General features: G+C 47.5%; 1 protein-coding gene across 2 annotated transcripts in view; it reads left to right on the forward strand.

The window, feature by feature from the left end:
- The first annotated feature begins 692 nt into the window (after positions 1 to 692).
- PIP4P2 (phosphatidylinositol-4,5-bisphosphate 4-phosphatase 2) overlaps positions 693 to 12706 on the forward strand; it is a 57268-nt gene continuing 45254 nt past the window's right edge. The window contains exon 1 of one of the 2 annotated variants that reach the window (XM_075920407.1): positions 693 to 944. In XM_075920407.1, coding sequence (XP_075776522.1) covers positions 839 to 944 — 106 coding nt within the window. In that variant the 5' untranslated portion in view covers positions 693 to 838. The remainder of the gene's footprint in view (positions 945 to 12706) is intronic. The other variant, XM_075920406.1, reaches the window with a different exon arrangement.

A 12706-nucleotide genomic window follows, 5' to 3' on the forward strand; every position in this document is an offset into this window, starting at 1 on the left:
TATTTTATTTTTAATAAAGTGATTTTTCCATGGTCTTCCTGGTCTGTAATTTTGTACAGATACCCCAATGAAAAGTATCATATAAAAACTTTGAGAGTGTCTGAGCTAGAGGGAGGCACACCAGGTCAAACCACTAGCAAAAAAAGCAGAAAGTAAAGAGAGAAAATGTTATATTTCCTCCTTTTATTAATAGCTTGCAGATGAAAAAGCAAAATGATCCCCTCTCTTTATCTCTCCCTGCTAATGGTGCCCACAAACAATTCTGGAATGAAAATCTGACTTATAATATTGCAGGAACAATGTGGGTAAAGTGCTATATTTTACTGGACCAATGCAAGAGACAGTGACTCTTGACACTATACTGAGAGGACAGATGTAGTAAGCAAGGGTGGATGGGGGTGTACATACCCCCACCGTGCCAGGGCTTCCCTCCCTACTGCATTTGTGCCCCAGGCAACTACAGGTGGTGCTCTCTCTCCTGCTCATATCCCATTTCCTTGCGTGAGGAAAGCCTGGACACGAACCTCTCCGCATTAACTGCCCCGGAAAACAAAAACAGCTGCAACACGAGTTATCCCCCCCCCCCCAACTCCGGCAGGGGCTGCAGAGAGAGGAAGCTCTGTCCTTCCCCATCCCCGCCCTATTGCTTGTGACATAGGGAGGGCCAGTTTGTGCTCCCCCCCCCACTTTCCAGGTCCCAGTCCCTCCCCCCGCTTCTCGCGCTGCTGGCCGCGCTCCCCTCCTCCCCCTCGCTCCAGTGCCTTGTGACACGCTCACACGCCGGGCGCGCGAGGAAAGGCTCTTCCCCGGGTTCAGCCGGCCCTGCTGCCGCATAGTCATGGCTGCTGACGGGGTGGACGAGCGCTCCCCTCTGCTGTCCGCGCCCAGCTCCGGCAATGTCACCCCTACCGCGCCGCCCTATTTGCCAGAGAGCAGCCCCAAAGGTAAGTGCCCACTGCCCGGCCCGCAGCCTCCCTTCCCAACCTGCGCCGGGAGAGCGAGAAGGTGGCTGGCTGGGCAGGCGCATCTTGCAGAGCTGGTGGGTCCCGCAGCTTGGCCTGGCCCTGCAGGGCTTTCTCGGCGTGCCGGGGAGACCGGGGTATTTTCCTGGCGGGGGGCAGCGTGGCAAGGGCAGCCCGATGCGTTTGTCGCAGCAGCAGTAGCCTTCGGTGCATTGTTACCGGCGGCGGCGGCGAGTCCAACGTGCAGACCCTAACGCGCCTCGCTCCGAAACTGCTGCTTGGCCTAGGCAGAGGCAGGATGTGTTTGGTGCACACATTGTTCCCATGTCCTTGAGAAGCTGTTGCTCAAAAAAACAAGCAATGCAAACCACGCAGGCTGTCTAGTCCGGCGTGGAAAGCCGCCCCCTCGAATTGGGGGTTCCCTGTTCGTACAACCCACGAGCAAGACATTCTTGTACCCCCCCGGTCAGCTCTCAGTAATTATACTGATCTTTGAGTAAAGTATCTGGGTGGGATAGTGCATATTTAATTAGCCTTTTGGTGCTGGTTACTGTTACTTTTCACTAACGTGTGCACAACAAACTTCTTTTGGAGCTGACAGCACCTTTATCTTTTGCTTGATTTGCGTTAAGAGGGAAGAGCGCTGGCATTTTTAGGCTCTGAGGAAATCACGTCTGATTGTGTGTGCCTGATTGTTGGTAGCCGCTCTTGATTGCAGTGGCTTGCCTTGAGGAGGGGGAAGGGTCGTTGTTGGGCCTTGAGACTAGCAGGAATGTATATAGTTTAGTGAACAATAGGCTGAAGGAGGAAAGGAATAAATGACAGTTTTTAATGTTTAACTATTTAACTAATTACACAGGATTTTACATCCCTAATAGAGAGCAGCGCTCTCTACACTAGCATCTATATTGAATAAAGCGACTAACACATGTCTTTGCAAGACATGCAAAAAAGGCAAGTTTGATACAATAAATCATTGACTTGTGAATGTGGGATCCAGATTAATGCTGTGGCATTAAACTCAGTGAAAATTGGCCTGTTGTAAAGGTTGTCTGTTCAGTAAAAGGAGGTTAATTTTTACTGAAGAAAGTAATTTAGATGTGATGATCGGAATGGCATTAAGTTAGGGCTAAAATTAAAAATAATTTGAGTCTATGATCTACAAAACATATTGGTATCGATTTTTTTTAAAGTAGTTTAACCTCTTAAATGTCAGAAAAAGCTCAGACTGTCTAAACTAAATAAGATTAGTTCAGCTTTATTAGAAGCTTTTAAAATATGAAGTTCCAATCCTGCTCTGGCTGGTTTTAATAGGAGCATATGGGTCTCTGATTTTACTGGTTTTGTTACAAATTAAGATCTCCAGTTTTCATGTACAGATTAAACAATTTATACATCTAAACCAGAAAGTGATTTATGTGTGAATACACTGTAGATAGGAGTACTAAAGAAGGTGGACAAATGTTACAGGTGAGCAGATATATACATTTGTATAATCTTTACATTGTCACAGAATCTGAGCTGGGTATGAAAATGTAGCACTGCTATGCTCTTGGTTAACATTAACCATGATCTGGCATTTTTAATTACACAATTTAGTAACACAGGCCTCAAAACAGAGGTTATGAAGATTGGATATTTTTTCTGTGGGATCTAATTATGCAGGGTTTCCTTCACTTCTTATATTTATAGCCTCCTTAGCTTTAGAGTATATTGGTTTTCAGACATTTTGAATTCTCATATGTACAGGTTGAACATGTGTAATCGGGGATTCCCTGTTCCAGTAACATCCATCATCTGGCAGGACCATGGATGTAGGACCAACAAGTCCTGGTGGAGGGCTGGTGGCTGGGCTCCCTGCAGCTGGGCTGCCCAGTGTGCTGCATCTGAGCAGCCAGGCAACAACCCAGTGGGGCTGCCTGGTGGGGCCAGACTAGCACACCACAGCAGGGGTCCCTGGCAGGACCAGGAGCATAGCGGGGTGGGCAAGGGGCCAGGAGCGTAGCAGGGCTGCCCGGTGGGGCAAGGAGCCCGGCGTGCCATAGTGAAAATTTGTAAATACTCATCCCACAGAAAAGATGCAGAATCCATGTGTTAATAGGGTCCTTAAGCATTTTATTGGGCTAAATATGTATGACAGATGGTCTGTAAAAGTCACCTACACATTAGAGCACATAAGCCATACTAGCAAAATAAAATAAAGGATTAGTGAAAATGTGCTTGTTTACAGTATACTAGCAGATGAGACCCGTCCTTGACCAGGCAGAGTCATTTTGCATAGATTACACTTATAGGAAAGTTCAAGAAATTCAATAGAATAGAATTTTTTATTAATGTGCTTGCAAAAGGGAAGTAAAAGAACAGTTTTAAATTTGTAGGATTTCAATTTCAAACATTATTCATTTTATTGAATAATTACCATACATTGTAAATTTGAATCAGGAACTCGCTAAGCTTCCATTACTCTTTCTGTAACTAATTTGAATTATTTTGTGATTTGTAACAGTAAAAATGTTTTGCACTAAAATGACAGTGGAATAGGTTACTTGATTTTAATTTTGTTTGCACATATTTTATTAACTCTAATCAGAATAGTCATGACTTTTTTCCAATTAAAAAAAATTATTTAAACCTTTCACCAAGCATATTCTGGTATAAACAGTAGTGCATTCAGCTAATTTAAGTGGCAGGATTGTTTATGCAAAATTTGGTGTCTGTAGGTAATCAGGAAGTATGACTTTATTTTGCACAAACAAATCCACAAACAAACTCTTCAAAATATATAACAGGCTAAGTTGTTGTAGATTCCTAGTTAGTTGTGTGTCTACCTCAGTTACTCTGAGGAAAGTCAAGTCACAGAATTCCCCCACGAGTAATCTTTGCTTCTGTTAAATCCTGGAAGCCCATATATTTTTCACCGAGGCTTAGTTTTCAGGCTAGTAGATACTGGATACACTTTTCAAGTGCTTTAAATGTCATATTTGATTATGTTTTCTAAGAGGAAGAATCACCTTTTAAATATTAAGGAGTGTGTGGCTGATAACACATCTTCAGGGCTCAGTATGATGCATTGGAAACACCAGTGTGTAAGGAGTATCTTCTCTTCACACAAGCAGCAGGGCGGGATCTCTCAAAAGCATGCAGGAGTGTGGTAGGGATTGTCATATCCTGGAAGGACTTGGTTTGTTGAGTTGGAGAGTTGGAAATGGCTAACCCACAAGTGTATCTGCTACAGTGAGCACATAGTAGGCATGCATATTCCTACTGAGAGGAGCAGCAGAATATGCACCGTAGTGAAATAGTCCAGCAGCATGTTTATGATGGAGGATTCATTGTGGTTCTTTTGGCCAGGGCAGGATTTAGATTATAATGTCTTACTGGCAGGAGTAAGTTTGTTTGATGTTGTGCAGCAGATTATTTAGATCCATTTCAGTCTGGCTTTAGGCTGGATTTTGGAACTGAAACAGCCTTGGTCGCCCTGGTAGATGACCTATGCTGGGAGATAGAAAGGGGGAGTGCATCCCTGTTGATTCTCTTGGACCTTTCAGCAGCTTTTGATACCATCGACCAAGGTATCCTTCTGAAAGCCTAGTGGAGTTGGTTATCAGAGGCACTGTTTTGCGGTGGTTCCTGTCTTACCTGTCGGGATGCCTTCAGAAGGTGCAGCTAGGGGACTGCTGTTCGACCCCATGGTAGTTGGAAACTTGCAGGACCCTGTAGCACATCTTGTCCTCTATGCTGTTTAACATTTACATCAATGGTCTCCAACCTTTTTATGCCCAAGATCACTTTTTAAATGTCAGAACAAGCCAAGAACTACCCCATCCTTCTCCCAAGACCCCACCCCTTCCTAGAAGCCACACCCTCTCTGTTCTCCTCCTCTCCATCACTTGCTATCCCCAGCCCTTATACACTCTCAGGATATGGCTACACTGTCGCTTTTTTCCAGTTCTCCTGTAGGAAGAGGTTTTTCCGATATTTGGCCAAATGTCAGAAAATCCCCTTCTTTTGGAAGCCCCCTTATTCTTCGTAGAACAAGGAATACAGGGGTTTCCGAAAGAGCATGTTTGCTCTTCCATTAAAAAAAGCAGAAGAACAAACGCGTCCCTGGACATGGAAGATTTTTTTCTGGAATACCTCTGGTATCCTGGAAAAACTCTTGTAGTCTAGCTGTACCCTCACTGGGTTGAGACAGGATGTGTGGGCTCTGGGGTTGGAATGAAGGATTTGGGTGTGTGAAGGGGTGAGAGGTGCAAGCTCTGGGAGGGAATTTGGATGCAGAAGGATGTGGAGAAGGGGATGCTGGCTCGGAGATGGGGATCCAGGCTGGGGAGTATTGGGCTCAGGTGGAAGGTCAGGGTGCTGAGCAAGCCACAGGCTTGTGGATGTGAGGGTGCAGGAGTTTGGATTGCGGTATGTGAGGGGCCCAGGGAAGAGAGGTTGAGAGGATGATTGGCTCAGGACACAGATTTGTGGTGTGTGGCTGGTGCAGGAGTGTTGTGGCAGAAGACTGAGGATGTGGGGGTGCAGGAGTTGGGGGATGTGAGAGGCTCAGGAGAGGGGGTTCCATTGTATGATAGACTAAGATTTGAGATCTGGGGGCAGTAAAGGAGTGTTATAATGCTGCGGCAAGATGAGGGCTTGGCCCCAATTGGGGGTTTGTTGGTCGGGCTTCATTTTTAAATAAAATATTATGTCAAACAAAAATTTTCAGCACTGCCTTTATTTATGAGAGGGACGGGGAACCTGTTTTGAGTCAGTGGTCACTGACTCACAGAAAAGTCAGTTGAGGCTACACAAGTAAGATGCAAAAAAATAACTTTTCCAAAACCCCCCAAGCCTCACTAATGTGGGGGGAAAAGGTAGGCGTCCCAGGAGGATGCATGCACCAGGGGCTTCCTTCTTCTGTGCTGGTGGGGGCAGGGGACATGGTGCTGTTGAGTGCTGGGGTGGGGGACATGGTGCCCTCCACTACCGCCTCTCCACTCCACAGGGGAAGGAAGTCTCCAGTGTGTGCCTCCTCCCAGGACTCTTATTTCCCCTCTCTGCCCCCTGCACAGAAGAAGGAAGCCCCTGGTGCATGCCTCCTCCTGGAACTCCTACCCCTTCCCCCCCTACAGGGGAAGGAAGTCCCGGTACGTGCCTCCTCTGATGACTCCTCCCCCCCCCCCCCCGCCACACAGGAAGTCCCCAGCATGCCACAGACCTGGGTTCTGGTACTGCACCAATTGTTTGGGGGACGGGGAGCAGCCAGCGCACTTTCTGAAACCCCGCAAGTGGCACACGGCTATGGGACTTCCATCCACCCCAGAGGGAGCTGGTGCTACCTCCATTGTCGCATTAGTGGGGCTTCTTGGGGGTGGGAGGTAATGGGGGGGCCCAAATGCCTCATAATCGACTGGTTGAGCCCTCCCGATCGACCAGTCAATCACGATCAGTGGGTTGGTGACCACGGATCTTAAACTGCATCAAGGGAGGTTTAGGTTGGACATGAGGAAAAAGTTTCTAACTGTTAGGGTGGTTAAACACTGGACTAAATTGCCCAGGGAGGTTGTGGAATCTCTATCTCTGGAGATATTTAAGAGTAGGTTAGATAAATGTCTATCAGGGATGGTGTAGACAGTATTTGGTCCTGCCATGAGGGCAGGGGACTGGACTCGATGACCTCTCGAGGTCCTTTCTCGTCTTAGTATTCTATGATTCTATGATCTACATGAAGCCACTGGGAGAGGTCACAAGGAGTTCTGGAGGACAGTGCCATCAATATGCAAATGACACCTAACTCTATTTCCCTGTGACATCAGAACCAGGTGTGGCGGTGATTGATCTAAACCGGTGTCTGGAGGCGGTGATGGACTGGATGAAGTCAAACAAGCTGAAGTTGAATCCAGATAAGAATGAGGTCTTGTGGATCAGGAGGCCATCTGTTCAGGAATGTAGTGTGGTACCTGTTCTAGATGGGGTTACGCTCCCCCTTAAAAAACAGGTGCACAGCCTAGGAATCCTCTTGGACCCTTTTTTAACATTTGAGAACCAAATTTCTTCAGTGGCCAGGCATGCTTTTGGGCAGATTCGCCTGATCTGCCAGCTGTGACCCTCCCTGAACAAGCATGACTTGGCCACAGTGATCCATGCTCTTGTTACATCCCAGTTGGATTATTGTAATGCGCTTTATGTGGGGCTGCCTTTGAAGAGCCTTTGGAAATTTCAGCTGGTCCAGAATGTGTCTAGTTTTAACTAATACTCGTTATACGGAGCGCATTATGCCAGTGCTCCAGAAGCTGCATTGGTTTCCAGTATGTTTCTGGGCCCAATTTAAGGTCTTGGTTATGACCTTAACAGGTTGGGTCCATGGCATCTGAAGGACCATCTTCTCCCATATGAGCCTGCCTGCGGATTGAGGTCAGCTGGGGAGGCTCTGTTCTGTGTTCCTTCACTTGGGGAGATAAGATTAACATCTATGTGGAGCAGGGCCATCTCAGCATTTGCTCCCAGGCTGTGGAATTCTCTCCCCTGGGATATTTGCCTGGCACCAATGCTAGCATTGTTTCCGTGCAAGGCTAAAGCCACCCGTTTTACTTGTGCTATTATTGGTGTTGAGTGTGTGTTTGTCCCTCCTCTCAAGATGTCTTAGCAGGTTTTATATTCTTCTGGGTCTCATATTTTAATTTTTTATATATATTATAGTTTAAAAATTTTGTAAGCCACCTTGAATATTTAAATAGAGAGGCGGGGTAAAAATATTTTCAATAAATAATAAATAAATCTAACTTTGTCATTCTGCAGGACACATTGAAGGGAATCTTCTTCTGGACTATCTCCCTGCCCTGTCACTAACCACCTGTCTGTCTTATTTTGTGGATCTTCATCAGTGGCTCTGGACCACTGGATGGCTGTGGACTGTAGTTTGAGAGGCACTAAAATAGAGCATTCACTTCTTTTTCTCAACATATTTTTCATTACCTCCATTTACCCTGACCTCCCAATTCATGCCCCTTTGTTAGCTTCAAATCACATCACCTGTCTGTGAGGAAACCTGGAGATCCCTTTATAGATGAGTTGTGCCTTTATCCATGTTGAGCAGAGGAAGAATTTCAAGAGTACTGTGAGATCACTTCTTAGGAAGCCAGTACATTATTCCATCCACAGTATTCCTATCCTGCGGAGAAAGGGACCTATTTCCTAACTTGTACTAGAATACTTTGCATAGCAGAGCAATCTGCTGTCATCACTGAACTGATGTAGCTGTTGTTTCTTTTGTTGTAAGTAACAGTGATAATGTAGCTATAAACCATAATGTCAGGAGCAGAAATCAGATTTCATAACATGCTCTGAAAAAGATCTATGGCTTGTAAAAACAAGACTTGCTGGAAATGACTGGATATTGGGCTTAATAGGCTTATGCATGTGAACTGTTTTACTGCTGTCAGAATATTGTATCTTACAAATGCCACCAATATTTAGTCTGAAATTCAGACTGTTAAAAAGCCATCTGGAAGTACTACATTAATATACTTTGAAAGCTGTCTGCATTTCTATTAAGGATTAATGGTTGGCAGATTCCGAACTCAGGTAGGGAATCTGTTTTTTCACTATACAGGAAGCCCTCACCATCTGCAGTTTTGCTGTTTGTGTTTCGCATATTGCATCGCACCAGCCCAAGCATATGATGCAGTGTGCTGATGTTTTTTCAGTGCCTTCTAGAAAGAAAATTGCAATAGCTAAACTTAAGACGCACCCTTAATTAAGGCACCGGGGCGGAGGGAGAGGGGGAAAGCAAGTGAATGAGACAGTGGTCAAGAGGTTAAAAAGAGAAAAAAGATGAATACTTAAAGTGAGTAAGTTGAATTGTTGGATAAACTCGCAAGTGGTGGTAGTGTGGCCTCCGTAGCTGGAATGTCTCACATTTAGCAAGTCTACCATGTATTATATCAAAAAGGAGGAAAGCATAAGGGATGGTGTTGCTACAAGTGCACCAGCTTGTGCAAAGGTGTCATGTGAGTAGTGATCCCCTGATTGAGAAAATGGAAAAGGCATTAAGAATTTGCATTCAAGACATAGCACAGAAACAAGCACCTGTGATTGGTGCTATAATTCAAATAAAGACTTTGAGTATGTGGAAGCAATTTGCGCAAGCATCAAGCAGTGAAGGGGGAAATTATGACAGTGTAGTGTCATTCACCACACACAATGGGTGATTGGGGAAATTTAAAAAGTGATACAATTTACATGTGAAGTTAATGTGGGAATTGGTCCTGAAGCAGCACAGGCTTACCCCCACATCTTCTTAAAATTATGGCGGAAAAGAATTATGTGCCCCAGCAAGTTTTCAGTGCAGATGAAAAGGCAGAAAGGACACCTTCGAGCTTCAGAAAGGTAGCAAAAGACAGGCTAACCCTTCAGAAACGGTGGAGGAGTTGCACTGTACAGGCAGTCCCTGACTTATGCGGATCCGACTTATGTCGGATCCGCACTTACGAACGGGGCATTTCTCGCCCCGGAGCTCATGGGCGGCGGGTCGCCACCTGTGTCCTCCGGGGCGAGAAAAGCTTCTCCCGGTCTCCCTGGTCTGCTGGGGGGGTCCAGCAAAGCTGCTGGACCCCCCCAGCAGACCAGGGACACCCGAGCAAAGCCGCCGCCTGGGCAGCTTTACGAGCAAAGCCACCCAGGCGGCAGCTTGGCTCAGGTGTCCCTGGTCTGCTGGGGGGGGTCCAGCGGCTTTGCTGAACCCCCCCCCCCAGCAGACCAGGGGGATAGGAGCAAAGCCGCACGGGCAGCGGGGTTCCTCTGCCTGTGCGGCTTTGCTCGGGTCTCCCTGGTCTGCTGGGGGGGGGGGGGGGGCGCAGCTAGTGCGCCCCCCCCCCCCCCCAGCAGACCAGGCTTTTGTTGCGGGATGCCTCGGGTAGAGCAGCTGGGGTGCTGCCGGGTTGGTCCTGTGGGAACCTACCGGGCAGTGCCCCAGCTGTTCTGTCCCAGGCTCCAGATTCAGCAGCTGTTGAAACTGATCAGGCTGATTCCAGGAAGCTGGGGGCAGAGCAACTCTGCCTCCGGCTTCCTGTAGTCAGCCCCTGGTCAGTTTCAGTGGCAGCAGCTGAATCTGGAGCCAGTTCCGACTTCACACAAATTCAACTTAAGAACAAACCTATAGTCCCTATCTTGTATGTAACCCGGGGACTGCCTGTATGTAAGAGAGCAGTATGATTTCTCAGTATAAAGCGAGAGAAAAGCCTATTTGAGAGTCTTTGGGTTAAGTTTAGAGGTTGGAGCAACAGGAGCGATTTTGTGGTGGGTGTCTGCTGTCGACCACCACATCAGGTGGAAGAGGTAGACAAGGCTTTCTTCAGACAACTAACAGAATCTTCCAACTCACAGGCCCTGGTTCTCATGGGGAACTTTAATCACCCAGGTGTCTGTTAGGAGACCAATACAGCAGTACACAGACAATCCAGGAAGTTTTTGGAGAATATTGGGGACAACTTCCTGGTACAAAGTGCTGAAGGAACCAACTAAGAACCATGTGCAGCTTGACTTGCTGCTCAAAAGCAGGGAGGAATTAGTAGGGGAAGTAGATGTGGGTAGCAAGCTAGGAAGCAATGATCACGAGAGAGTCAATTTCAGGATCCTGACCAAAGGAAGAAAGGAGAGCTTCAAAATACAGACCCTGGACTTCAGAAAAGCAGACTTTGACTCCTTTAGGGAACTGATGAGCAAGATCCTCTGTAATGCAAACATGAAGGGGAAAGGAATCCAGGAGAGAGTATTTTAAAGAAACCTTATTGAAGGTACAGGAACAAACGAGGGATGCAAACAACATATGCATATCGGGTAGTCGAGTAATAACTTGACTAGTCCCTCCTCCCCTCTCACTACCTCTAGCAGAGAGAGGTAGCAAGTGGGGAGCAGGAGCAGGTACTGGTGTGAGCCGACTTAAAAGCCAGTTCCCCCCAGCACCATCTCCAGTGGGTGCAAAAGAGGTAGAGGCATAGCGGGGGAACTGGCGCGAGTCAGGAATCCATTATCCTGGCTCACTCCTGGTCCTCGCCATTGTGCATCTACTTTTTAAATGTATTAAGAGCCACTTGCAATCAAGCTGCAATGATGCCGTACCAAAATATTTTTAAGGACTTAAAGAAAAACTCTATACTGCTTCCCATCACAATGTCCCTTTGTGAATCCACCACCGCTAACCGCCTAATCTCAGAGGAACAATAAGATTCACAGAGTGTGAGTTCAATGAACTGTTTTGGGTGATTAGTGTTGAAGTTGTTTAACTGCATTACCTTTGTGTGTTCAGTTTGGTTGGAAATCTGTTGTTTTGAAGTTGTTTGACTGTGAATCAGCAGGTAATAAAACACTAGTTAGCATTATGTTTTGGACAATGTGTTGTATTGTGTTATGAATACCCCTGCCCTCAATATTCACGGATTTTGGCATTCTCAGTGATCTTAAGAACACATCCCCCAGGAATGACAAAGGGCTTTCTTTATACTCTTTGCTTTGGAGTACAGGAGGGTGCCTAGGATTGCGGGGGGAAGGGGGTAGCTTAAAGTGGAGTAGGGGGTTGGGGCTTGGGCTTACCTGGGTGGCTTCCTACTGGGGCCAGTGAGGAGGGGCTCCTCCCCCTCCCCCACCTGCCCTGCAAAGGGCAACATCAGGCCTTGGTGAGAGTGATCTCTCCCTGTTGCAGCCCTGTGCAGGGAAGCTCTGTGGCTGCACAGCTTAGAGAGCACTTAGATCAGGGATGGCCAACCCATTAGGAATGAAGAGCCAAAATAGCGATTGACAGGTGGCGAAGAGCCACATACTGGGGGAGAGGGGAGGAAGATGAGCAAAAAAACCCAGCCGTGTCGGGGGAAAGTAGGTGCCAGTACACTGTTCCAGGGAGGGGGCTCCAGGCTGGACAGTGTTCAAGTCCAGGTGGAGGGTTGGGGCACTGAGCAAGCTGCAAGCTTGTGGCTGTGAGGGTGCAGGAGTTTGGGCTGAGGTGCATGAGGGGCTCAGGGTAGGGAGGCTGGGAGTATGATGGGCTCAGGACAGATTTGCAGTGTGTGGATGGTGTAGGAGTGTAGTGGCAGAAGACTGAGGATGTGGGGGTGCAGGAGTTTGGGGGTGTGTGAAGCTCTGGACAGAAGGTTCCAGTGTATGATAGGCTCAGATTTGGAGTCCGGGGGGTGCAGGAGTGTTATGATGCTGCGACCAGATGGGGGCTTGGTCCCGGATGGGGGCTTGTTGGCCAGGCTTCATTTTTAAATAAAATACTATGTCAAACACAACATATTTCAGCATTGTCTTTATTAATGAGAGGGGTGGGGAACCTGTTTTGAGTCAGGGGTCACTGACCCACAGAAAAGTCCGTCAGTGCCACACAAGTGAGATGCAAAAAACAATCCCTCCAAAAAACCCCCAAGCCTCACTAATGTGGCCCCAACTGTGCTGGTGAAGGCAGAGGACAGAGTGCTGAGGCAAGGTGCTGGTGTATGCTGGGGCAGGGTGATGCTGGATGCTGGGGCAGGTGGCAAGGTGCTGGTGGGGGCAGGGGACATGGTGCTGGTGGGGGGGGGGGAGGTATGGCCAGGGCAAGGGGACAGACACAGCTCGGCTGGTACCTGGGGATCCCGGGTCTCAGGAAGTGCACGGGCTGCTCTTCTCCTCCCCTCCCCTCCCCTCCCCTCCCCTCCATAAACAGCTGGCATGCTTCCTGAAACACTGGGTCTTTCACTCAGCCGGGGACTTCCTTCCTCCTG

The sequence above is a fragment of the Pelodiscus sinensis genome, chromosome 2, assembly GCF_049634645.1.
Source record: "Pelodiscus sinensis isolate JC-2024 chromosome 2, ASM4963464v1, whole genome shotgun sequence".
In the NCBI taxonomy this organism is placed as follows: Eukaryota; Metazoa; Chordata; order Testudines; family Trionychidae; genus Pelodiscus; species Pelodiscus sinensis.